This window comes from Vulpes lagopus, chromosome 7 (assembly GCF_018345385.1).
Source record: "Vulpes lagopus strain Blue_001 chromosome 7, ASM1834538v1, whole genome shotgun sequence".
Taxonomy (NCBI): Eukaryota; Metazoa; Chordata; class Mammalia; order Carnivora; family Canidae; genus Vulpes; species Vulpes lagopus.
The window spans coordinates 92,064,792-92,091,542 of NC_054830.1; the positions used below are offsets into that span (position 1 = coordinate 92,064,792).

Sequence of the window (26,751 nt, forward strand, 5' to 3'; positions counted from 1 at the left end):
TGACAATGTAAGGAATTCAAGTGATAAATGGGACAGAGTTGGAAGAAAGAAAATAAAACACCTTAACCATGCCTAGAAAATGGTTTTATATGATTTCCAAAATTACATAGACTTATCTAGTAATAGATATTATTATACAACTTAGAAATCTGATTTCTTGGAGTTCCAGAAATTCCAGAGTATTCAAATGTGACTTTAATCACTATTAATGTAATGGTTTATAGAACTATGATCACTGTAATCAAACTATATCATGGTTTGGTAATTTATAATAATAATGGCAAGAATACATTGAATCTTTAAAGTGAGTTTGCAGGGGCACCTGGGTGGCTCAGTCAGGTAAGTGTCTGCCTTCAGTCCAGTCATGATTCCAGGGTCCTGGGATCGAGTCCTGCATTGGGCTCTCTGCTCAGCACGGGGTCTGCTTCTCCCACCCCCAACCCCATCCTCGTGCTCATTCTCCCTCTCCTGCAAAAATAAATAAAATCTTCAAAACAAAACAAAGTAAGTTTTCAGTGACTACTGTTAATGGGGCCCAAGTGATTTTTAAGTCATTTTTGTTGGCAGGGATAACAAGTCAGGGATTCACCACATTAGGGAAGACAGCTCCCTTTTCATGCTGGGCTACTATTAATTTTTGTTGTGATTGTTTGGCTTCCTTTTTTTTTTTAAATCTCTTTGTGATTTTATTTGTTCTCTATTTGTGTTATTCATTTACTATCTTTTCTATAGTTTTCCAAAAGGACCCGGTGTTAGAAAGGGCTTTGGAAACCTATATCATCTCATTCAGAGTTTCATTCTCTACCCCATTCTTTTGAGTTGTGTATACAATTAGAAGAATTCCTCATTATGATCTGACTCTGAGGCCTCTGTTTTAAAATAACAAAACAAACTCTAAGGTTGTGTAACCATTCTTGGTTTTCCTATTTCCCCATTTCTAAGTGAAGAAACTGAAGTTAAGAATGTGGCTAAGCTACTCACACAGTAATCATGCTGATTATACACAATATCTTGAAAAAAAAAATGCATGGTGTCCAGCTGCTTTCAGTGGGCAAAAAAAAAAAAAAAAAAAAAAAGGCAGTATGTAATTTGTGATGTTATTTTGCCACTACCTTTGTGAGACTAAGTCAATGACTGAATTCTCTTTCTGGAAACTGGTCTTCCAGAATATCAAGAGGGTTCCTGGGTGATAGGCATTAAAGAGGGTATTTGATATAATGAGCACTGAGTATTATATGCAACTGATCAATCACTCTATCCTACCCTTGAAACTAGTAATATGCTATATGCTAACTAAATTGAGTTTAAATAAAAATATTTTTTTAAAAATCCCAGTATGTATAATATACGTCTTCTTTATCTGTTCATCAATTGATGGATATTTGAGTTGCTTCCTTATCTTGGCAATAAACATAGGGGTATGTTTATCTTTTCAAATTAGTGTTTTTGTTTTCTGGGCAGCCCAGGTGGCTCAGTGGTTTAACGCTGCCTTCGGCCCAGGGTGTGATCCTGGGGTCCCAGGACCGAGTCCCACGTCGAGCTCCCTGCATGGAGCCTGCTTCTCCCTCTGCCTGTGTCTCTGCCTGCGCCTCTCTCTCTCTCTCTTTCTCTCTCTGTGTTTCTCATGAACAAATAAATAAAATCTTTTTAAAAAATAGTGTTTTTGTTTTCTTTGGATAAATACCCAGTAGTGGAATTGCTGGATCATATATGGTGGTTCTATTTTTAATTCTTAAGGGACCTCCATGCTGTTTTCCACAATGGCTGCACCACAGTTATTTTCATCAGCAGATGAGGGCACCTGCAGGTCTCTTTTTCTCCATGTCCTCACTAATATTTATTTCCTGTGTTGTTGATTTTAGCCATTCTGACAGGTTTAAGGTGGTATCTCTTTGTGGTTTTAATATGTATTTCCCTGATGATGAATGATGTTGAGCATCTTCTCATGTGTCTGCTAGCCATCTGTATGTCTCTGGAGAAATTTCTATTTGGGTCCCCTGACTATTCTTAATCATATTATTTGGTTTATTTTTTGGTATTATAGAAGTTCAACCATCATCTTCCATTCAGTAGGTTGCCTTTTTGTTGATGACATCCTTCAGTGTGCAAAAGTCTTTTTTTAATTTTTGTGTAGTCTCAATGGTTTAATTTTTCTTCTGTTTCTCTTGCCTGAAACCTATCTAGAAAAATGTTTCTATAGCTGATGTCAAAGAAACTACTGCCTATGTTTTCTTCTAAACTCTTAAGGCTTCAGGTCTCATGTTTAGGTATCTGACCAATTTTGAGTTTATTTTTGTGTATGGTGTAAGAGTGTTCCAGTTTCATTGTTTTGAATGTAGCTGTCCCATTTTCCCAGCACAATTTGTTGAAGAAACTCTTTCCCTTTTGTGTATTCTTGCCTTCTTTGTTGTAAATTAATTGACCATGTAAGCATGGATTTATTTCTGGGCTCTCTATCCTGTTCTGTTCCACTGATCCCTGTATCTGTTTCCAAGCCAAAATCATACTGTTTTGATTAATACAGCTTTGTCATATATCTTAAAATCTGGGATTATAGTAACACCAGCTATGCTCTTCTTTATCAAGGTTGCTTTGTCTCTTTGAGGTCTTTTGTGATTCCACACAAATTTTAGGATTATTAATTCTAGTTCTGTGAAAAATGTTGGCATTTTGGGGGGGATTGCATTATATCTGTAGATTGCTTCAGATGGTGTGGATATTTTAATGTTATTGGTTATTCCATAAGCATGGAATATCTTTCCATTTATGTGTCATCTTCAATTTCTTTCATCAGTGTTTTACAGTTTTTGGAGTACAGGTCTTTCATCTCCTTGGATAAATTTACTCCTGGGTATTTTGTTATTTTTTTGCATAGTTATAAATGTGATTGTTCTCTTAATTTCCTTTTCTGCTACTTAACTCTAGAAATTCTCTCCATAGAGGGAATAGTTTATAACTGCATCATTTATAATTAAAGTGCCAGCTGCCATTTATAAAATAACAACTTAGTTTTAGGTGCCACTTAGCTTGGAATTTAAGATTCCCAGATAGAACATAAAAATGCAAAGTATTTTTATTTTATAGTTACCATGTGGTCTACTCAGTTACTTCTGAGTAGACCACATTAAGATAATGTTTAATTTGGCCTAAGTTATAGGGTTTTTATTGTATTTTTATTTTACCTAGCTTGAGCTACACAAAACATTAAAAAACTGTTAGTAATTAGTCATGTTCTCTTAGGATTTGTTTAAAATGACAAAGTGCTAAGTTCTCACAAGTGTAAAGCTCCAATAGTCAAATTATTATAAAAAAGGATAGATTTAAAAAGTCTATTCTTCAAAAGTGCTTTTGGTGTTGAGAATATCAAGGAGGTTCTTGTTTTAAGATTTAACTTTTGGAGACAGACTTTTTGAAAGAATAGAATATAACCTGGGTATTAGGCATGAAGATAGCCCATAAAATAACAAAGGGGAAAATGTATTAGTGCTTCAGAACAAGGGATTTACATCGTCTAGATTTCTATTCCAGATCTCCAGGCAAGTAACTTTCACTTTGCAAAATGCAGTGCCCTTTATAAAAGGCAGCAAAAAATAATAACACTTAATTTCTTAGGGTTATTATGGAAATTAAATGAGATATGGTATATGTATGGAACCTCATACAAAGTAACCAATAAATATTGGCTGTTTCAATTTGAGAATAAATTCTATTCTCACCTAAATTCTATTCTCCACCTAAATTCTCCCATTGTATTGCCATTGAATGGTCAAGTTAAAGAACCATCAGACAATTTGTTAATTAAATTGATATTGGGGGCACCTGGGTAGCTCAGTTGGTTAAGTGTCTGCCTTCAGCTCATGTCATGATCCCAGGGTTCTGAGATCAGGCCTTGCTTTGGGCTCCCTGCTCAGTGAGGAGTCTGCTTCTTCCTCTACTCCTCCCCCATTTTGTGCCCTCTCACTCTCTCTCTCAAATAAATGAATAAATAAAATCTTTAAAAAATTGACATTGTAGGAGGGGTCTTCCCATACCCACATGTATGTATGTTTATGGGGTTTGGGAGCATGTTGATTGCTAATTTCTCTGCAGTTTGGATTACATGAGTAACGCACCACAGACCAAGTGATGATTTTCAATAGGATGAAGTCTGTTGTGCAGCACCATCCCGTTTTAGGAGATTTCCCTCTCAGTACTCGTCAGTTAAGGGACCACTTGACATCATGGATACCTTTTAACTCTGGAAACCAGGAAACTTGGGATGGATGTTTCTAAGTCTGCCACTAGGAAAAGTCACTTCTCTGGTTCCCCAATTTTTTATTTGTAAAAAGGTGGGTTGGGGTTTATCTAGAGTGGACCCTAGAGATCCATCTTATCAAGATGAATCTAGATTTTTTCTTTCTTTAGTCAGCCAAGTAGTTAGAAATATGTGTTGTATATACACATTCATGTGGATGTATCTTGAGATTTTCATTAAAAATTAGATGATTTTCCTAATTAGCAGGCACTGACCAAACATAAGATTAGGTGGTTCTTGTGTACTTGTTTGCTTGCTAAGATCTTTTATTCAAAGGCTGCCAGATGTCCTTGACAGCAAGTTTGGATCATTTGGTAATTATAACTGCAGTTAAGTATACTTCATTATGTAAATATAATTAAAGAAACTAGGGCATTGTAAAGAAAGACTGACTAAATACAGCTATGTAAATAGCTCTATGGATCAACTAAGGTTTGAATGCTATCTAATTACCCTAGCCAAGCAAAGACCCTCTTGACTCACTCCTGTGGTCATAAACCTGCTGACATAGCTTATACATGTGCATATTTGATCATGTGGCCCAGTGTTAGCAAATCTGGGGCTTTTCTGCACTAGGTGGTTTTCCAGGATTAGCAGCCTATGATTCTAAGTCACAGATTATTCCATTCTTCTTGATTTGCCTCAAAAGCATAGACAACTGTTGAAAGGTATAAAGCAGTCCTCCCCTTTCCTTTATCAATAATATGCTCCCTCAATCTCAAGCACATTTTCCTCTGACCATTGAGAACAAAGTAGAATGTTTTATTAAAAAAAAAAAAAAGGAACGAAAAAATGCAGACTGTACAGGGGGAATTAATACAATCTAAGAAGGCACATTATATTTGGATGGAAAAAGAAGAATTGATTTTTTTGAGGTCAGTAATTGGCGCTAAGCCATAAGTGTGTGAATTCTCAATGATTTGCAAATGCTTACTGACTTGGGAAAAAAATGTGTATGTTGAATTCTTTTCATTTTCCACTGGCTTATAAAGGTTAGGATTATATTACATCTCTTCCCCCTCCATCCACATCCAAAAAAAAAAAAAAAAAAAAAAGGCTACAATAGCTTCCCTGTTAGATGAAATCAAAATTTCTTGGCCCATGATTCAAAACCCTTTACAACCCAGCCATTACCACGTTTTCAATTTTATTTCCTATTATTCCCTCCTCTGCACCTTCCGCCAGCCCTCGCCTCCAGGGGTTTTATTTACTCCCCAGTACAGCCACATTTTCACACTTCTGCCTCTTAGCCTGCTCCCCTAACCTAGGATGTCCTTTCTCCTATTCAGTTTACCTGACAAACTCCTGCCCCTTCTCCCAGCCTGTCTTCCTAAATCTCTGCATCCTTTTCCCAGGCAGGTGTCTCCTTCACATGTGTTCTCATTCAGAGCACTTTAAATGACAGCATTATCATCATTGACAGTGTGTTGGGATTCTGTGCCCTCATTCTCCTACCACTGCTATCCTCTGGAGCAAGGACCACACTTTCACTGTATATACAACCTTGGCATCGAATACATAGTGGGCATTCAATAAAAGCTTGCCAAAGTGAATAAAAACATGTGTACATATATAGCAGGAGAAATAGCCTGATTCAGATAAAATATATGTTTTCTTCTGTTTTCATTCATTGCATATAATTTGGAGGATACAAAAACACCAGGGAGGAAGTGAAATTAAACCATAGCCCTGCTCTCTCAGAGATCAGGTTAACAGTTTAGCATACCTCTTTCCAGCTAAAGCATACTCTTCCTTTGAAGAGGAACTGTGGTTTGTAAAATTAGAAAATTATCTACATGCTTAACAGATGATCCTAATTCTTGATTTTGCTGTGTCTTTGTTAGCTCACTGAGAGAATAATCATCCTCTTTGTGGTGATCACCAGTCAAGAGGAAGTTCAAGAGAAATATGTGGTGTGTGTTTTATTCATCTTTTGGAATCTGTTGGATATGGTTAGGTAAGGAGGAAAAATAATCACTTAAAGCCAAGTTGCTTTTCTACAATGAAACTGATAATAGCTGCCTACGTTTGGTTACTCTGAATGAGAAAAACCTAACCCCTTTCTAAATTATTTTATCTTGATATGGAAATGTATTTTTAGTGCTTTCCATAATGGACACATCAGAGACAATGCAAACCTACCATGGTATTACAAGAGCAAATCAATGCATTCAGGTTTCTAGCAGACTTGGCACAGCACCTTTTTGGGGATAAACCTCACAGCTGTTTGCTAATGAAAGGCATTCCTTGCGATTGCTCTGGTACATGTTACTCTAACAAGCAGAACAAGACTTTTATTATGTCATAGTCAGGATTTACAAAGTTGGTTTCTGTGAATTCCAGAATATTTTTAAACCTAGGGCCTCATCTCTCTGGGGAAGAATGCACCTCCACATTCATTTATTTTGTATTTATTTTTTATTGAAGTATAATTAACTTACAATGTTATATTGGTTTCAGGTGTCCAACATATTATTTGGTCAGTTCTATATGTTACTTAATCAATGCTGACCATGATAAGCACGGTCAGCATTTCTCACCATACAGCATTATTACAGGATTTTTTACTCTATTCCCTATGCTGTACTTTTCATCTCCGTGATACATTTTTTAAAAAGATTTATTTATTCATGAGAGACAGAGAAAGGCAGAGACATAAGCAGAGGGAGAAACAGGCTCCCCACAGGGAGCCCAATGCGGGACTCGATCGATCCCAGGACCCCGGGATCATGCCCTGAGCCAAAGGCAGATGCTCAACGACTGAGCCACCCAGGCGTTCCCTCCATGATACATTTTGTATACAATTCCAGTGGGTTCAAATGACTTAGTGAAGTTATTTTGTAGATTTCCTGGAAATCCCTGAACCTCAGGTTAGGAATCTTGGCTCTCGGTCATCTTTAGTTTCCTTCTATATCTAAAATCTTGCCAAGAGATAGGTCTAGTCTTATCTCTACCAGCAGTGGTATAAATAGTCCCCTTTGCTCAGAGGCTCATCTTGGGGAGATGTGCTAACTGCTACCGTGGCTTTCACAAATGAGAACTGCCCCATTCACTTGAAAGATCTGGATGTGGGTAGGTAACAAAAGAGCCCTAGCATTTTAGCTGAGGTTATATAAATTCCTTATTCATTGTATTGTCTTTAACTTAGCTAAATTATTCCTAAATAATGGGTTCAGCCCTAGAGTGAGTTACAATGAAATATTTTATTGAATGAAAATGACTCTAATTCTTTGTATATATAATTTAGTAAGTCATTTCTCATTTTTTAACTGAAAAATTTGTAGACTTGGGATGAATTTTGTGGACTTATATAGTCCATGACTTTCTATTCCTGAGATAAGAAGTCCCATCTGAGGCTATGACTTTGTGACATGATGTTCTCTGGTATGCCTGACTTTTTCAGTGTCCTTCCAGTTTCTGATAAGCTCAGTTAAACCCATTAGAGAACAAAATGATTTTAACATAAAAGATGCCATCAAAGGGCTTCTTAACATAGAAAACCTTAGGATAAATCCTACCTCCATTGGGCAACCCTAGTGGCTCAGTGGTTTAGCACCGCTTGCAGCCCGGGGTATGACCCTGGAGACCCAGGATCGAGTCCCACGTTGGTCTCTCTGCATGGAGCCTGCTTCTCCCTCTGCCTGTGTCTCTGCCTCTCTCTCTCTCTCTCTCTCTCTCTCTGTCTCTATGAATAAATAAATAAATAAAATCTTTAAAAAAAAATCCTACCTCCATTTACTTGGTATACAATCGTGGACGTATCACTAAACCTTCAAAAACAACAGAATTGAGATAATTCATGTACTTTCACATTCACCCTTTTATTTTTAATAATTAATTAATTAGACCAAGAAGGGAGTGAGAAGGGGAGAGAGGGAGTGAATCTTAAGTAAGCTCCATGCCCAATTTGGAGCCAGATTCAGGGCTCAGTCTCAGGACCCTGAGATCATGAGCTGAAATCAAGAGTCAGACTCTTACCTGACTGAGCTACCCAGGCACCCCAATATTCACCCTTTAAAATAGAAAATTTGAGGGGTTTAGTATATTTAAAGATGTATAACTATCATCACTAATTTGAGGACATTTTCATTGCACTCCAAAGAAACCCTAAACCCTGTAGCAGTAAAATCCCCATTTCCTCTTCTCTTAGCTCTTGCCAACCACTAACATACTGTCTCTATGAATTTGCCTTTTCTAGACATTTCATATAAATGGAACCGTACAATATGTGGCCTTTTGTGACTGCCTTCACTTAGCATAATGTTTTCAAGGTTAATCCATGTTATAACATGTATCAGTATTTCATTCCTTTTTACATCTGAATGATATTCCATTTCGATATACCACTTTTATGTATCCATTCTTCAGTTGATGGACAGACTTTTTGGTTATGAGGAATATTGCTATGAACATCCATGTACAAGCTTTTGTATGCACATAGGCTTTCATTTCTCTTAGAAGTGAAATTCCCGAGCACCTAGCCTTTTTGAAACAGTTTTTTTTTTCCTCTGTAAAGTTGAGGTGGAATTATCTTCCCAACTTACCCTAAAATGACTTAAAAAAAAAAAAAAAAAAAAGCAAGGACCAGAGGGGCACCTGGGTGGCTCAGTCTTTAAAAATCTAGCTGCAGGAACGCCTGGGTGGCTTAGTGGTTGAGTGTCTGCCTTCAGCTCAGGGCATGATCCCGGGGTCCTGGGAGTGAGTCACACATCGGATTCCCCTCAGGGAGCCTGCTTCACCCTCTGCCTGGGTCTCTGCCTCTGTCTCTCTCATGAATAAGTAAATAAAATCTTTAAAAATAAAAATAACATAAAAATCTAGCTGCATCAAATGGGTTTAGCTTCTAAGTGAAATTGAAGTCACTACTCAGGAAACCTTGTAATTTGTTGAGGGATAAGAGTGACATTTTTCTTTGTCCACCTCCATAATTATCCATGATCTACCCCCTGAGATAAGTCAGACTGACACAGGTCCCTTCCTCTTATTTACTTACTTATCTCTTCTGATTAAATGATAGGAAACAAAGTCTGGAATTTAAACTTTCCAGTTGTATCTGTATTTAATTACAATGTAAGGTATTTTCTTCTCTTGTTATTTCCCAAACATCAGCAAGAAATGATGTTTATGAGCTCCCTGTCTTCTTTTAGGTACACTTACAGCATGCTATCAGTCATAGGAATATCCTATGCGGTCTTGACCTGGCTCAGTCAAACACTGTGGATGCCGATTTATCCTTTGTGTGTTCTTGCTGAAGGTAAGAAAAGAGTGACTTTGCATTATTGCTTACTGACCAAAGCAATCTAGTTATAATGGCTCACTAAACTTTTCAATGATTAAATTCCTATTTTTGCTACTGTTAGCTGACAGCTGACTCAGTGGGTCATTCCTGGCTCACTTCCCTTGATGCAAAAAAGCAAAGCATTTTTAACAAAATTCAAGCAGGAAGCATCTTTGCACAGTAGACAAAATATTGGATGAGGAATGAAAACATCTGAGTACAGGCCTTTAACTTCATTAACTTGACTGTATGAGTTTTGGGCAAATCATTTAACCTCTCCCACTTTACTCATCCAAAAGGGATTTAACATTTAGTGACTCGGTGTTTTTTTTTTAAAGTAGGCTCCACACCCAGCATGGAGCCCAGTGTGAGACTTGATCTCATGACCCTGAGAACAAGACCTGAGCTGAGATCAAGAGTTGGGCGCTTAACCGACTGAGCCACCCAGGTGCCCCAGTGATTATTTTTAATTTTATTTTTAATATTTAGAAATTTACTTCTTCCTGGCTGGACTATTTTTTCCTACCTAACCATCTACCATGCATCACATTCTCTGCCAGGAACAGTTAATGCTACCTTTAGTTCAGTCATCAACTTCTCAGAGAAGCATTCCTCAACTTTCTCAACCACTTCCATTCTCTGCCCTCCTACCCCAACACTAAAGCACCATGAATCTTTCATAAGACCTGTCTGAGGTGTAATTAGATATTAGTGTTATTCTTTGAATAATGTCTGTTTCCTGTCTAGCCTCTAAGTAACTTGGGGATACAGGGTTGTCTTTGTTTCCTTGCTCACCTTCCCTTATTCACCCAGTATACATGCTCAGTAAACACTGAATCAATTATTGAATACAATATGAAGTGAGCTAGTTACTTGGCCTAAATGTAAACCTAAAACTTAAATAATTCATCAGTTTGCAAAAAGCTTGAGGATATTAGGGGAATATATGCTTCCTCCTGTAATGGATTTGGCAGAGGTAGGGAACCTTCTGAAACAGACACTAAAATTTTGAAAACAGAAGGCATAAAGAAATTAAGACGCATGTTAAGGTAATTAAAGGAAAAACATACAGAAAGAAATTTCACATAAATTGATGGTGACATTGGTGGTAATCATAAAGTGTATACATTATACCCGTATGTTTTCTATCTACCAATGACCAGAGAAAAGTTTATATTGTAGTAAATCATATTAGGTAGAACTTAATTTTTTTTTTTTTTGCTTTCAAAAGAATTGCTAATTTTTAGAATAGACCAAGCCAAAAGAATCTAGAGAATACTCCTGAGGACTAAAAAAACCTGGCTTGTTCAAGAATGAAATTCTTCACTCATTGAAACATTAAGTACATTCCTTTGTTACATCGTATGAAAAATACCATAAGGAATATATTATATAGGAATCAGGTAGAGATAGGAGTGATCTTTTCCTAAAAATAAAGGATGAATAACTGTATAGAAAACTTTTTCATTCTTGTTATTTGATAATGTTAAGCCTTCACCTTTCTGGGAAAGCCATGTTCCAGTATGTTTGCCATAAAACTCATTTCTTTTTTTGAAATTAGATTCATAAACTTATTCCTGCAATTTAAAAGCAAAGTATATGCAGAAAGAGAGTCTGGAAGCATATGTGACAAAATGTCAGTAATGTTTCTGAGTGACAGATTCTAGGTAACTGTAGTTTTATCTTTATAGGTTTCTATATATTTCAAAAGACCCAAAATATAAAAATACGTAGTTAAGAAAACCTACTTGACTTTTGATGACTCTAATATTATTTAATAACTAATGTTTCCCATCCAATAATATAAAAGACAAAAGCAATTTCTATAGATAACCAAAGAAACTTGTTTATACTGCTGCATATGGTGCATCATACGGAAATCTTAGATGGCATGTTTTGGTGTCAAATTCAGATCCTGTGCCTATGTCACTTATCCTGCTCAGACTGGCTCTCACAGCTTTGGTTGCCCAACATTTTTTGTCTTTAAATTTTTTCCTATTTAAGATCATTCTAAGACTCACAAAAAGTACAAAAATAGTGCATTGTTCATATGTCCCTTTCACCTAGCTTGTCCCATAACATCTTATATAACCATAGTACATTATCATTTCCTGTAATGTCATAAAAATCTATATGTGGGATATGATTTCATAGAACCTCCTTCTCTTTATTTTTATTGAAATATAATTAACATAAAATGTCATATTAGTTTCAGATATATAACATATTGATTCGGCAATTCCATCCATTACTCACTGCTTGCCACAATAAGAGTAGCCACCATCTATCACCACACAACATTATTACAATTATTGACTATATTCCCTATGCTTTTCATCTCCATGACGTACTTACCTATTTTATAACTGCAAATTTGTATTTTTTCATCCTTTTTATCTATTTAACTCACACCACCCAGACACCTCCCCACTGGCAACCACACGTTTGTTTTCTGTATTGAAAAGTCTGTTTATTTTTTATATTCCATATATAAATGTAATCATGTGCCATTTATCATTCTCTAACTGATTTCACTTAGCATAATACCCTCTAGGTCCATCCATGTTCTTGCAAATGCCAAGATCTCATTTTTTATGGCTGAGTAATATCCCTCTGTGACATACACAGTACATCCTCTTTATCCGTTTATCTATTCATGATGCTTGAGTTGCTTCCATATCTTGATTATTGTAAATCATGCTGCAGTAAACATAGGAGTGCATATATCTTTTCAACTTAGTGTTTTTGTTTTCTTTGGGTAAATACCCAGTAGTGAAATTACTGAATTGTATGGTATTTTTTTAAGCTAACAGTGTAATTTTCCATTTTATTAAGGCATAATTTCTCAGAAAAAATACATAAGACAAAATCTTAAATCAAGTATATTTTAAATATTCACTCATGCAGTGCATTCATGTGTGTATTCAACATGAGGTTCAACTTATTCCCATTTAATGTTTGTGAAATTTCCTAATGAGTTCACTTATATAGTATTTCTATTTTTAATTTTTTTGACAAACAAGTTTTCCACAGTGCCTATACCTAATTATATTCCCACCAATAGTACATCAGGTTTCTTTTTTTTTTAATTTTTATTTATTATTTATGTATTATAGTCACAGAGGGAGAGAGAGAGAGGCAGAGACACAGGCAGAGGGAGAAGCAGGCTCCATGCAGGGAGCCCGATGTGGGATTCGATCCCAGGTCTCCAGGATCGCGCCCTGGGCCAAGGGCAGGCGCCAAACCCCTGCGCCACCCAGGGATCCCCTTACATCAGGTTTCTTTTGCTTTCTATCCTTACCAACATTTGTTATTTCTTCCTTTTTTTTTTTTTTTTTTTTTTTTGATACTAGCTATTCTGACAGGTGTGAGGTGATATCTTTTTGTGGTTTTGATTTGCATTTCCTGGATGATGAGTGATGTTGAGCATCTTTTCATGTGTCTGTTTGCCAGCTGTGTGTCCAAAAAATATTTGGGTCTTTTGCCCATTTTTTAATCAGATAATTAACCCACTATCTGGTATTGAGTTGTATAAGTTCTTTATATATTTTGGGTATTAACCCTGTGTCAGGTATTTTGCTTTCAAATATCTCCTCCCATTCTGTAGGTTGCCTTTTTGTTTTGTTGATGGTCTCCTTTGCTGTGCAAAAACTTTTATTTTGATGTAGTCCTTACAGTTTGCTTTTATTTCCCTTGCCTGAGGAGATATCTCTATAAATAGGTTTCCAAGGGTGATGTCCAAATGATTGCCTATGTTTTCTTGCAGGAGTTTTATAGTTTGAGGATTTACATGTAGGTCTCTAATCCATTTTGAGTTTATTTTTGTGTATGGTGTAAGAAAGGGGTCCAGTTTCATTATTTTGCATGTAGCTGTCCATTTTTTCAGCACCATTTATTGAAAAGGCTCTTTTTTTCTGCATTGTAAATTCTTGCCTTTGTCATAGATTACTTGACTATATAGACATGGGTTTATTTCTGGGTTCTCTATCCTGTTCCATCAGTCTATGTATCTGTTTTTGTGTCAATACCATACTATTTAGATTACTACATCTTTGTAGCATATTTTGACATCTGGAATTGTGATACCTCTGGCTGTGCTCTTTCTCAAGATTTGCCTATTTGAGGTCTTTAGTGGTTCCCTACAAATTTTAGATTATTCGTTCTCATTCTATTCTGTAATTTTTATTTGCATTTCTGTGGTGATTAGTGATGTTGAGCATCTGTATGTCTTCTTTGGTGTAATATATATTCATGTCTTCACATTTTTTAACTTGATTGTGTTTTTGGTGTTGTATAAATTCTTCCTATATCTTGGATATTAATGCCTTATAATACATATAATTTTCAAATATCTTCTCCCATTTAGTAGGTTGCCTTTTTGTTTTGTTGGTTTCCTTCACTGTGCAAAAATCTGCTTTTAGTCCCTAGTTTAATATTGCCTTTGTTTCCCTTGTCTGAGGAAACATATCCACATATCTGTTGCTAAGGGAAGTATACTGCCTGTTTTCTTCTAGGAGTTTTATGGTTTCAGGCTTCACATTTATATCTTTAATACATTTTGAGTTTATTTTTATGTATGATATAAAAAAAGGGGTGCAGTTTCATTCTTTTGAATGTGGCTCTTCAGTCTTTATTGAAAAGACTGTCTATTCTCCATTGTAATTATTACCTTCTTTGTCATGGATTGACCAAAGAGGCATGGGTGTACCTCTTGGTGCTCTATTCTGTTCCGGTGATCTTTAGGTCTTTTTTTTTTTTTTTCTTTTTAAGTAGGTTCCATGCCCATGTGGAGCCTAATGAAGGGCTTGAACTCATGATCCTGAGATTAAGACCTTAGCTGAGATCAAGAGTTGGAGGCTTAACTAACTGAATTGGTTTTTTGGTAGGGATTGCACTGAATCTGTAGTTTGCTTTGCATAGTACGGACATTTTAATACTCTTCCAATTCATGAGCATGGTATATCTTTCCATTTGTGTTATCTTCAGTTTCTTTTATCAGTGTCTTATAGTTTTCAGAGTATAGGTCATTCACCTCCTTGGTTAAATTTATTCCTAGGTATTTTATTCTTTTTGGTGCAATTGCTAATGCGATTGCTTTCTTAATTTCTCTGCTACCTTGTTATTAGTCTATAGAAATGCAACTGATTTCCATGCATTAATTTTGTATCCTACAACTTTACTGAATTTGTTACTTCTAATGTTTTTTGGTGTCATCTGTAGGGTCTTTATGTATAATATCAGGTCTTGTGCAGTGAGTTTAACTTATTCTTTGCCAATTTGGATGCCTCTTATTTCCTTTTCTTGTCTGATTAATGCAGCTAGGCCTTCTAGTAGTATGCTGAATTAAGTGGCAAGAATAGACATCTTGTTCCTGGTCTTACAGGAAAAGCTCTCAGATTTTTATCATTGAGTATAATGTTAGCTTTGGGCTTTTATATATATATATATAGCTTTAATATGTTGAGGAATGTTCCCTCTAAACCCACTTTGTTTTTATCATGAACAGATGCTGAACTTTGTCAATGCTTTTTCTTAATCTATTGATCATGATTTTTATCCTTTATTTTGTTGAAAGGTGTATCACATTGGTCGATTTGCAAATATTAAACCATCCTTGCATCCACATAGTTAATCCCATTTAATCATGGTAAATGATCCTTTTCATGTATTTACTGAATGTAGTTTGCTAATTTGTTGAGGATTTTTGCATCTATGTTCATTAGGGATGATAACTTGTATTTTTGGGAGGCAGGAGGTAGCATCTTTGGTTTTGATATCAGGATATTGTTAACCTCATAGAATGTATTTGGAAGCTTCCCTTCCTCTTGTATTTTTTGCAATAGATTGACATGAATAGATATAAACTCGAATCCATCTGGTCCTAAATTTTTGTTTGTTGGGATTTTTTAAAATTATCAATTATATCAATAATATCAATAATTATTATTATTAATAATTGTTCTATTCAGATTTTCTATTTTGTCCTGATTCAATTTTGGAAAGATGTATGTATCTATGAATTTATCTATTTGAAGTTGTCTGACTTATTGGCATATAAATTTCCATAGCAGTCTTATAATGCTTTGTATTTCTGTGGGTCAGTTATTATTTCTGTTGTTCTTGATTTTATTTTGGTCCTCTCCTTGTTTATCTTTTCTAAGAACCAGTTCTTGGTTTCATTGATCTTTTCTATTATTTTTGGCTTTGGGTTTTTATTTTTTTGTAGTCTCTATTTACTTCTGCTCTGATCCTTATAATTGCCTTCCTTCTACCAACCTTGTATCCTACTGATTTTTAAGTTTCCCATAGAAAAGCACCACTGTTTTTCAAAGCCAGATGTTATAGAGACCCATGTTCCCAGTGCCAGGAATCTCTGGCATGGAGTGTGATCCCATTCTTTCTCCCTGCTTGTGGTGTCCGTTCTATTTGTGGTAGTCTCATCAAGGTTTTGGTTGCCCACCACATCTCCACCCCTCCTGCCCTTTTCTATGTGCCTTCTCGGTCTTTAGGTTGTTTTCAGAGTTGTCTAGATGTAGTTGTTATCTTGGTGTGTCCATGGAATGAGGTAGGATCCTCCTACTTCACTATCTTCCCCTGACTCCCTGAATATCCATATCTTATCCAACACCAGCCTCCTTCCTCAAAATATTTTGGGCACTGTTTGTCTCAGAGTTTCTCAGAATTCTTTTAAGTTCTACTAGTGGGTGAGGAGGAAGGATGGAGCTCCTCCAAAGCCAGTTAAGCTGAGGAAATGTTGGGTAAAACCAATTTCTTTATTGCAGAACTTTTCAGAATCTCTACTAATATGTGTTTTGAAATTCCAAGAAGAAACTATGGGCAGCATTTTTAAAGTTGATTTGTCTATCCGTCCCTTTTTATGGCTAAGGGAACAAGTATTGGGGGGATATCATTTTAAAAAACATTATAAATGATTTCTCTGTAGGCATAACCAAGTATAAAATGGACCAAAGTTCAACAAGTCACACTGCTGTAATGGCCTTGTGAGTTGAATCAGTCCTATTCCTATACCATAATGTATCTTTAGCTAAAGGATTCAGCAACTGTCACAACTATCATTATAAAATTCAAAATAGGGATCCCTGGGTGGTGCAGCGGTTTGGCGCCTGCCTTTGGCCCAGGGCGCGATCCTGAAGACCCGGGATCGAATCCCACGTCGGGCTCCCGGTGCATGGAGCCTGCTTCTTCCTCTGCCTGTGTCTCTGCCTCTCTCTCTCTCTCTCTCTCTCTCTCTCTGTGGCTATCATAAATAAATAAAAATTAAAAAAAAATAAAATTCAAAATATCCTTCAACTACATAGATATTCATGTGTATACACACCTGTAGCATTATTAGGGGAAATGTTCACAATTCCTTCCTTGTTTTTTAAACAGCATTTGCCATCTATCAGTCACTGCCTTATTTTGAATCATTTGGCACTTATTCCACAAAGCTGCCCTTCGACTTATCCATCTATTTCCCGTATGTGCTGAAAATCTATCTCATGATGCTCTTCATAGGTAAGTGGCTCTTTTGTTTTATTTTTTGGTTTTGCATTCTTCCTGTGCTTTCTGGCTTGTGCTATTCTGTCCTTTAACAGAAAGGGCCATGAACACGGGAGAAACCGAAGAGGGAGTCCAGCATGATGAACTAGAACTTGTGTTCTAGTAACCTACAAGTGTATGGTTACCTACAAGTTATGATACCCTTTTCAGGGTATCACAAGATCAAATATACCACTGTTTCACTGTATAAACAAGAACAATTTCACTAGCAGGCAATATGCCTGCATTGTTTAGGAAATGTGGACATTTGACCATGGATACAGGGATCTATGGTGAAAACACAGATGTCAAACTAAGCAGGCTTGGCCATTTCTGGTTTTCCCATTTATATCAATTTTGTTTCCTGCTTGTTTGGTTTCATGTGCTAGCATTTCCCAGCAGGCAAGTGGGAGTAGGTGCTAAAAACATAAGAAGACTGTGTGGAACAAAAACTTAGAGTTAAGAAAATTTAATTGGCAAAGGACGTCCATGATTACATTTCACTTTCTGCAGCTCTAACCTTCACAAATCCCCAAGATAGTTGTTCTAGAGGTAGTCATTATCAGACACATAAAAACAATGCATGAAGGAGCCGACAGATGTGAAACTTCAGGGGTAGTAGAGAGAGCTGCCCTAAAGAAAGGGAAAAATTAACTTCTTGCTTCAACAAAATAGGATGTTACAGGAGTTTGTGTTATTTCCCTTTCTGGGCCCTTGTTTTAAGTGTTCCTTCTTTGAGTCTCCCTTGCAAGTGTCTTGTCCGTAGGCTCCAAACAGCACTCTGACTATATTTTAAAACCATGGTTCCTTCCAGAGAAATGGTTAATCAGCCTCACTTCTGACTCTTCCTTCTCTATGTCAGGAATGTATTATACCTACAGCCATCTTTACTCAGAAAGAAGAGACGTTCTCAGAGTCTGTCCCATGAAAAAGAAGAAAATGTGAAGCACAGCATTCCGATGTGACATAAGAAAAAAAGGCTTGTGGATTCAGCTGCAACAGACAACACAGGAAACATTCTGTGGGAAAAATACCTGGTACTTGACACAAATCCATGACATAATTGTTCTCCTTGAGACAAAGCCCAGCAGTCTGTTATCCTCACATTATTTTCCAAACACATATTCTGCACAACCTACTTCACCAAAGCTGTGGATTTGATATAGGTTAAATTTATTTTCCTGTAAGGTAATGAGAAATCATTAACTGGAATGGATTCCATTAAATTGAGAAACCAAAGTTGTTAGCTTGAATTATATTTATTTATATCTATTTCTTTTCATTTTGGAGTTCCCAACCATCTTACATTAGACACGCTTAGAAAATGATATATTTTCCAAACCCTGAAAGAGTATTCTTGATATTACACAAGTTATTTGTACTCCGATGCCTTAAAAGAGGAAGCCAATGAAGACAGACTAGATTTTCGGTAAATAAATAACATCCCATATTCCTTTTCTGGGGAGAAAACAATTGGGCCATATACTTACCTTACAGACAGACAAAAGGTAAAAAACTATAATAAATTATTTTAAAGGAGGCAAGACAATTAAATTTGTGATGTTTCAGATTATTACTGAATTATCACTAATCTATGTCTTAAGTCATCACTTAGTTTTGAAAACTTTTCTTTGAACAACTAAAATGTATGTGAATAATTGACTAATACCATCATTTCTGTACCATTGGTATATAATTCACTTTTCTTGAAAGAACTCTAGAATATTATCTAGTAACTATGTAAAAAGGGTACTAAATATTTTATGATGTAAATATCAGGTAGCAAAAATGTAGTTATAAAAAAATTGGTAAGAAATGATTAATAAAGATAATTGGCATCTTTGTAAATTTAATATCCTTTCTAGAATTTTAAATATTAAAATTACCCTTTTAAAAAGCTACATTTTGGGGCACCTAGGTGGTTTAGTCAGTTAAGTATCTGATTCTTGGTTTTGGCTCAGGTTGTGGTCTAGGGTTGTGAGTTCAAGCTGCAAGTCAGGCTCTCTGCTCAGTGGGGGGAGGGGAGGGTGTCTTCTTATCTCTCTCTGCCCCTCCCCCTCAAACACAATTTTTAAAAACAAATCAGTCTTCCTAAAAAGCTACATTTTGTTTTTATTTTTTTTAAGATTTTATTTATTTATTCGAGAGAGAGAGAGAGGCAGAGACACAGGCAAAGGAGAAGCAGGCTCCATGCAGGGAGCCCAATGTGGTCTCTAGGATCAGGCCCTAGGCCGAAGGGTGGCGCTAAACCACTGAACCACCCGGGCTGCCCTACATTTTGTTTTTAAACTTGCTTATTTTACTTCTAAATTTAAAAAAAATACTGAAAACTTTAGAACAGAATCCCTTTGCAAACTTTAGGTGTGACTTAGCCAAGCTTCCTCTCAATAAATACAGCTATTTAGATTGCTAAAGTACTCTACACATCTAGAATCACTAATGTGGCAGAGTAAGAATTAAATGATATCTTATCAGGTCATTATAAGAAATTAAAATTTTATTATTAAATAATACTTTATTTTTTAAGCCAAATTACCTTAACCAGCCTACTTGAAGACTAAAAAGAACCAGTTTATAATGATGGATTGATAGTAATTTCAGGTCTCTGCAACAATTGTAACAAAGATCTCTGATTCCTTTGGTGACAGTCAAAACTGTTAACATTATTGTGGTTGGCTGCTGTATTCATAATTTCATTAGAGGTTGGTGGAAATGAGGATGGACTTTCTCTTCCACTCAAGTTCATGCTCCCCGATTTAAAAAACTAGACAGTAAACATCTACCTAGTTAATTGGATATTACCCGTATTGCAAAGTTGATTTCTTTGGCTATTTTAACTGTCCATCAAATCTCAATTTTATTTTGTCCAGTACTGTCACAGCCTTAGTTTCTCAAATCTAAAAATATAGGTGAAATTGGGAAACTATTAGATATTTTAAAAACAGAAAACATAACTTTTAAAATGATCTTTCCTGGGGCACCTGGGTGGCACAGTTGGTTAAGCATCCAGCTCTTGATTTCAGTTCAGGTCATGATCTTGCAGTTGTGAGATCAGGCTCCATGCTGGGTATGGAGCCTGCTTAAGTTTCTCTCTCCCTCTTCCACTGCCCCTGCCTCTTAAAAAAAAAAAAAGAGGTTGGAGTGATGGGGGGGGGGGGGGGGGGTAAAACTGCCCTGAATGAAAATTTCTTTGAAGAACTTATTACTCAGCGAAAGTCTACCTAAAAAAAATACAACAGATACTGCAGTATTATCAAAATGCCTGGGCTTTTTATCAAAGTAGTTGAAAAGCAGTAACACTTCTTCCAAAAGTATCCATTCCATATTAATGCATTTTATTTTCCTCCAGTATGCTTTTCAAAAATTGCGCTTATCCTTGTCTTACATTTTTGGTCAATAAATAGGTTAATGTTAGGATGAGAGGATTCTTCATTGCTGCATACCTGTTTGCGTTCATTCAGGAAACACTTATGTTGTAGGGTGCCGGGCACAGTGTAGGAACAAAATTATAAAACTGTAACAGGCTTCCTTTTTTTTTTTTTTTAAAGATTTTATTCATCCATTCGTGAGACACACACACACACACACACACACACAGAGGGAGAGAGAGAGAGGGAGCGGCAGAGACACAGGCAGAGGGAGAAGCAGGTTCCCTGCAGGGAGCCCGACGTGGTACTGGATCCCGGATCCCCAGGATCAGGCCCTGGGCTGAAGGCGGTGCTAAACCGCTGAGCCACTGAGGCTGCCCACAGGCTTCCTTTAAACACATTTATTACTAAAGAATGTACATCTCACTGAAGTCCCTAAAAGAAGCTATTATTAGTATACCTTATTCTGCCTACCTTAAGCGAGTTTTCACCTATAAGAATTTGTATTTCTTTCAAAAGATGATGCAGAGGGGCAACTGGGTGGCTCAGTCAGTTAAGCGCCTGCCTTCAGCTCAGGTCATGATCCCAGGGTTCTGAGATCGAGCCCTGCATTGGGCTGCTCAGTGGAGTCTGCTTCTCCCTCTCTCTCTGCCTCTCCCCCGGCTTATGCTCTCACTCGCTCACTTTCTCAAAAAAAGAAAAAAAAAAAGCGTAGCTATAACATGAATATCCAAATGTTTCTGCAAAGAATATTTATTTATGAACAAAGAAAACAGTTACATTTTATGATGCTGAAGTAGTAAAGTGATTTAAAATGAATATATGCTAAAAATCATCTCCTTTTCCCTCAACATCATCTTCTCATTTATTTTTCCTTTGTAAACATAATGGTTTCCCTTCTTCGGGTAATTTTCACTTTCTACTTTCATGTCTACTTGCTATGTTAACTTTGATATGGTGCTGTATTCCAAGGTCCTTTTTCAAAGTATATTCCATGGAGCAACAATCATAGAACTATCAGGGTGCCACCTAGGACACAGATTCATGGGTTCCACTGGAACCCAAGAACCTGCATTTTCCCAGGCTCCTCAAATGCACCTCTTGCACACTATAGTGTGAGTCTAAAGTATTTCCAGTCTTGGACAGAAAACTATTAATAAGAACTTACATAAAAGCCATCATACAATATAGTTCTGTTTTTAGAACTGAGATTATGGCATTTATTTTACGTTTAGTCTTCATAGATGTTCAACAGGAATTAGTTTATCTTTGCTAAGGGTAGCTAGAGTTTAAAATCTCCTCTTAAATAAAGGTAACTGTTGATTCCATATGAAAAACAACTAGTAAGAACATGCCTTAATTCATCAAATAAATGTAGATATCCACTGTGTCCTTACTTTGTGGTATTCAGCTGAGCCACATGGTCCTGTGAGAGAGAAACATGACCTGGGAGTAAGAACAGTGGGTTTGATCTGAAATCCAGTTCCAATGTTTATTAAGCGAATGGCTCCCTGAGTTCTCTTTAACTGCCCAACATTGTTGTAAAGAACAAATGCAGGATGGTAAAGTAAACCTTTTTAAGTGACAAAGAGCTATACAGAAGTAGGAAATTTGTGACATGTTGCCTCGATGCTTAAAAATTATATGATGGGGGGATCCCTGGGTGGCGCAGCGGTTTGGCGCCTGCCTTTGGCCCAGGGTGTGATCCTGGAGACCCGGGATCGAATCCCACATCAGGCTCCCGGAGCATGGAGCCTGCTTCTCCCTCTGCCTGTGTCTCTGCCTCTCTCTCTTTCTCTCTGTATGACTATCATAAATAAAATAAAAAATAAAAAAAAAAAAACTTAAAAAATAATAAAAATTATATGATGGAAAAAAATATATAGGATGAGTTTACAGATTTCTATTTTCTGAATATAAGTTCCATGAAGGCAGGAATGTCATGCCTTGTTCACTTTGTACCCCAGAACCTCAGAGGGTGGCACACTGTCCACACGTAATTGTTTGTGCAGCTCTGACTTTATTGATTACTGACAGTATATCGAGAAAAAGACATGTTTTTAAAAAGAAATCTATCAGGTTAATCAGGTGATGTTTCAATTCTATTTGATTACTCTCAAAGGGCACTTCATGGTTAGAAGACACGAAAAGTTTTTTTTTTTTTTAACTTCTATTAAGTACCCTTTCTCACTGCGCTACTTGCTTTTAGAATGTTTTAAGGAGAATAATTTAACTTTCCATTATCTTCCCAAGTCCCAACACTTCACATTGTCAACCATTAGAGCTATTTTCAGTGAAACATAAAAGTGGTAACATTTCTATTACGTTTTAGAATTTATGAAGCATATTTTTGTATCCTTTTATCCTCAAAACTACTTTGTGAGGGAAGTTATTCCTTTTATCCAGGAAATAAAACCAAAGTCAGGGAGTCCTCTCTGTCATTCTTAGTTTCATATCCAATAATTTAGCTAGAAATTATTTCACAGGTTCCTTATGTTTGACAATTATCAGACAATCTAAGTGACAGTTTTACAGAATACCATACTGTTTATGAAGATTTACCACGTTACATGCACACACACAACTTCATAATTACTACAGACATCACACACTTAAAAAGAGGAGACTTTAGAGTTTAAGATCAGAATAAAGTGTTTCCTTCCAGAAAATATGAAAGTATATTACCTCATCCAGGACCAGAGCAATGATGATACACGTTTATACATGAAGATGACACCTTGATGTCTTTTTCTGTGGTGGTGAGATGAAGCACGTGCATTGTTCCAGCAACATTCTGTCCCCCTGGTTCCATCCGAAATGCCTGCAGCTAGCAATAGGCTTGGTGGGGCAGAGATACAGACTCACCGAAGGCCTAGCCTATAGCCTGGCTTCAGTGAAGACCCCATCCTCCTAACCAAAGGATCTGATTGCCCTTCTCAAACAGTAATTTATGAAAATGTTTACCAAAAGTTTAAAACTGCTTATTTTCAAAGTTACTAAGTTCTTTCAAGATAGTAGTTGAGTCCCTAAGTCTTATTCCTTTTATAAATATAGTATCACTATCTTTGATTAAAATCATTTTGGAGAACTTCTGACGATTAGCCTCAAAAAAGGTTATAGTTAGTTACCGTGGAGTCACTACATGATAAAATACAAAGAATTTGAGGCACCTGCATGGATCCCAACATCTACCTGTTCTAAATGCACTTTTCAAATCAAGAGTCAGTGTTCTGAGATGCCTAATAAGGCTTTAACCCCACACAATTCATTTGTGACTATATCCCAGCATGCTGTTTTGTCTTGGCAACTTGTGATTTCAAAATCCAACCGAAGATGACTTGTGAAGGAAGCATTTCCATACATAGTGTGGAATATTCTAAAAAGGCAGAGACTTCTGATTTCTAGAGAATCAGGTGAGCCCTCCTGAGGGAATAAGTTAATTCTGACCTGAGGTCATACAGGTAACCAAGAGAATATTATTCCAGTGACCTATATCTTAAAATGTTTAGATTTAAGAAACTTTAGGTTTTCAAATTAAGAATTTTTGAGAGCACAAGCAAGCAAGCAAACAGGAGGGGTAGAGGGAAAGGGGGAGAGAGAAAATCTCAGGGCTGAAAGCCCAGCGCAGAGCCCTGCATGGGGCTGGATCTCATTACCCAGAGATCATGACCTGAGCCAAAATCAAGAGTTGGTCGCTTAACCAACTGAGCCACCTGGGTGCTCCTAGAATCTTACATTTTTGATTTTTAGATGTTACCATGAACAGGAAAATCCTACATATCTTAAGCTCAAGACCACCAAAACCAAAAACAGGCATGGGGCCAGGGCTAGGAAGAAAGGATACAGATATATTTTATTTCCTCGTTTTTGTACTCTTCTGTTTTCTTGTCAGGGGCAGGAGCAGGGACAAAGTTTGCATGAGAAGAAACTAGATTGAGAAGAAAAGGGCAGGCTGGGTTTAGAACACTGAGCTAATGCTTCATTCCTTCCTCCAGCACTAGCAAGCTCTGCCTGCCAAACTCGGCGGAAGTGCAGACACACTCTTCAGTGCCCACTTCCCCCTTCTTGATTGATTGCTAGCCACTTTTGCAAGCTGGCCCAGAATTTAAAGTCCTTCAACCCAAGACCTGTTCCTTTATACTACAACTCCTAAACTTTCCAGTTCCAGCAGCTTTTTAACATGCGGTACTGTCCTTTTCTAATTTTTGTTTTTGTCAATGTACGTTATTATATTCGTTTCAGATGTACAATACAGATGTTTGTCAATTCTATACATTATGCAATGTGCACCACGGTAAGTGTAGTCACTGCCACCACAGTTATTTCAATATTATTGACTATGTTCCCTATGCTTCAGGGTTATTTCTTTTATCTGATGACAGCAATCTGTATTCAGTATGAATGAGGCTTTATCCTTAATAGGAGTTTTCATCTTAGAGTGAGCCCTAATGCCCAGATGCAGTAAAAAGAGCACTGAATCTGGGGTTTTAGGGTCTTGGTATTCTAGGTGTAGCCCTGCCTCTTATTTGATGTATTTTCTCCATATTAAAATAGAAAATGCTTCTTCCCAGTCTTGTAGAAATGAAATAATAGAAGTGAAAATTTTAGTGAACTTACAGTCTGGCACCTAACAATAAATGTTAGATGAATTTCAATCCCTAATTGGTAGGAAGTAAAAGGAAGTGTATGCAGTGGGAAGGAAAGAGAAGGTGGCTTCTAACGTAACAGTTTCAGCTTCTTTCAAATTCATTCCCCTCTGGCCTGGCCTCTAAGGAAGTAATAATAAGACGTGTTGGCGGGATCCCTGGGTGGCTCAGCGATTTACTGCCTGCCTTCAGCCTAGGGCGTAATCCTGGAGTCCCAGAATCGAGTCCCATGTCGGGCTCCCTGCATGGAGCCTGCTTCTCCCTCTGCCTGTGTGTGTCTCTGCCTCTCTCTCTGTGTGTCTCTCATGAATAAATAAATCCTTTTAAAAAAAATGTTGGCATTGCAGGTGAATACTACCTGAAAGCTTGCCTTTCCTTCCCCTTTTCTGTAAAGCATCTAGTGCCATATTGAAGTTAGTGCCAAAAGAAAGAACAGAATGTGAATTACACAGTGAATCACAAGTATTTGAACCCTGGAATTATATATTTGTCAATTCATATATTTGGAAAACAGAATTAGTAGAGCTATTTTTAACCTAGCTGGGAAGTAGGTTCACTTGGTGACAATATGAACGTACATGTCACACAGGAATAATAGTAAGGTTCTATAGTGCTTTTAAGTACCAGGCATTGCCATGGCATCGTGGCACAGGGCATATTACTCCAGTGGCACTTTTTCCCCCAGGTATATATATATATATCTATGTATAGATATATATATCCATGTATATATATATGGACACCCATATACGTACCCATCAGTACATTCATATTGGTTAAAGCCAACCCTGATTAATGCCTGCATGAAGGAAAAATAAGTAGGAAACAGATCAAATGCTGGCTGATTCTCAAGCCTTGAGTAAAATCCTATCCTTGAGGACACTGTCACATTACTTCATTTATTTGTGATTAGGCCACTGCTTAAGATAGAGATGTGTACTTATAAAACACGTTGTTCTTTCAAGGAGATATTTGCCCAGCATTCCATCCATCTTTCTCCTCAAGGAAACCCAGTTCACATATGACCCAGGCCTGGTGAATTAGAGAACCCCAAGGCCCAGATTTAGTTGTTCAGTGTGACACAAGCAGAACCAGAGTCTTCTCCATATTGCTTCTGACATACCCATGAGCAAAGACACCTTTCCTCCCCTTTGAGTTTTCTGGTAGCCATCTTACCAACTTATGTGGGGTGATCCCATCTATAGAAACGAAATAAGAAATGCCAATATAAATGGCATTGTTTGACTCACTGGATGCAGCTGACTAATCAGATCTACTCTTGAACTTCTTGGTTTGTGAGCTAATATCCTCTTCCTTGGTTGAAGCTTTTTTGAATTGGGTAACTTTCAATTATATTCAAGAGTCTCAAGCATAAGAAAATTCTAGCCACCACTAATGAATCTGATACAGCTAATGTTCAACACACACGCCATGCTTATTATTCAATGCAGGCAGCCATTCCAAGGCAGTGTTTTATCTATAAGAATAAGAAAACACTGAGTCAACGAATATCCTCTAGAGAATTCATGGGAAATCGATCATGATGCCACTGTCACCACAACCATTTGGTTTTGCTGGCAAACCCCCGTGCCTTAAAACAAATAAGTATCGTGCACGAAATTC

At 36.9% G+C, this 26,751-nt stretch overlaps 1 protein-coding gene across 1 annotated transcript in view; it reads left to right on the forward strand.

Moving 5' to 3' along the window:
• Positions 1 to 18,967, forward strand: part of HACD4 (3-hydroxyacyl-CoA dehydratase 4) — a 31,329-nt gene extending 12,362 nt beyond the window's left edge. Inside the window, exons 4-7 of the mRNA XM_041760649.1 lie at positions 6,139 to 6,251; positions 9,442 to 9,548; positions 16,965 to 17,090; positions 17,977 to 18,967. Coding sequence (XP_041616583.1) covers positions 6,139 to 6,251; positions 9,442 to 9,548; positions 16,965 to 17,090; positions 17,977 to 18,059 — 429 coding nt within the window. The 3' untranslated portion in view covers positions 18,060 to 18,967. The remainder of the gene's footprint in view (positions 1 to 6,138; positions 6,252 to 9,441; positions 9,549 to 16,964; positions 17,091 to 17,976) is intronic.
• Positions 18,968 to 26,751: the final 7,784 nt, after the last annotated feature.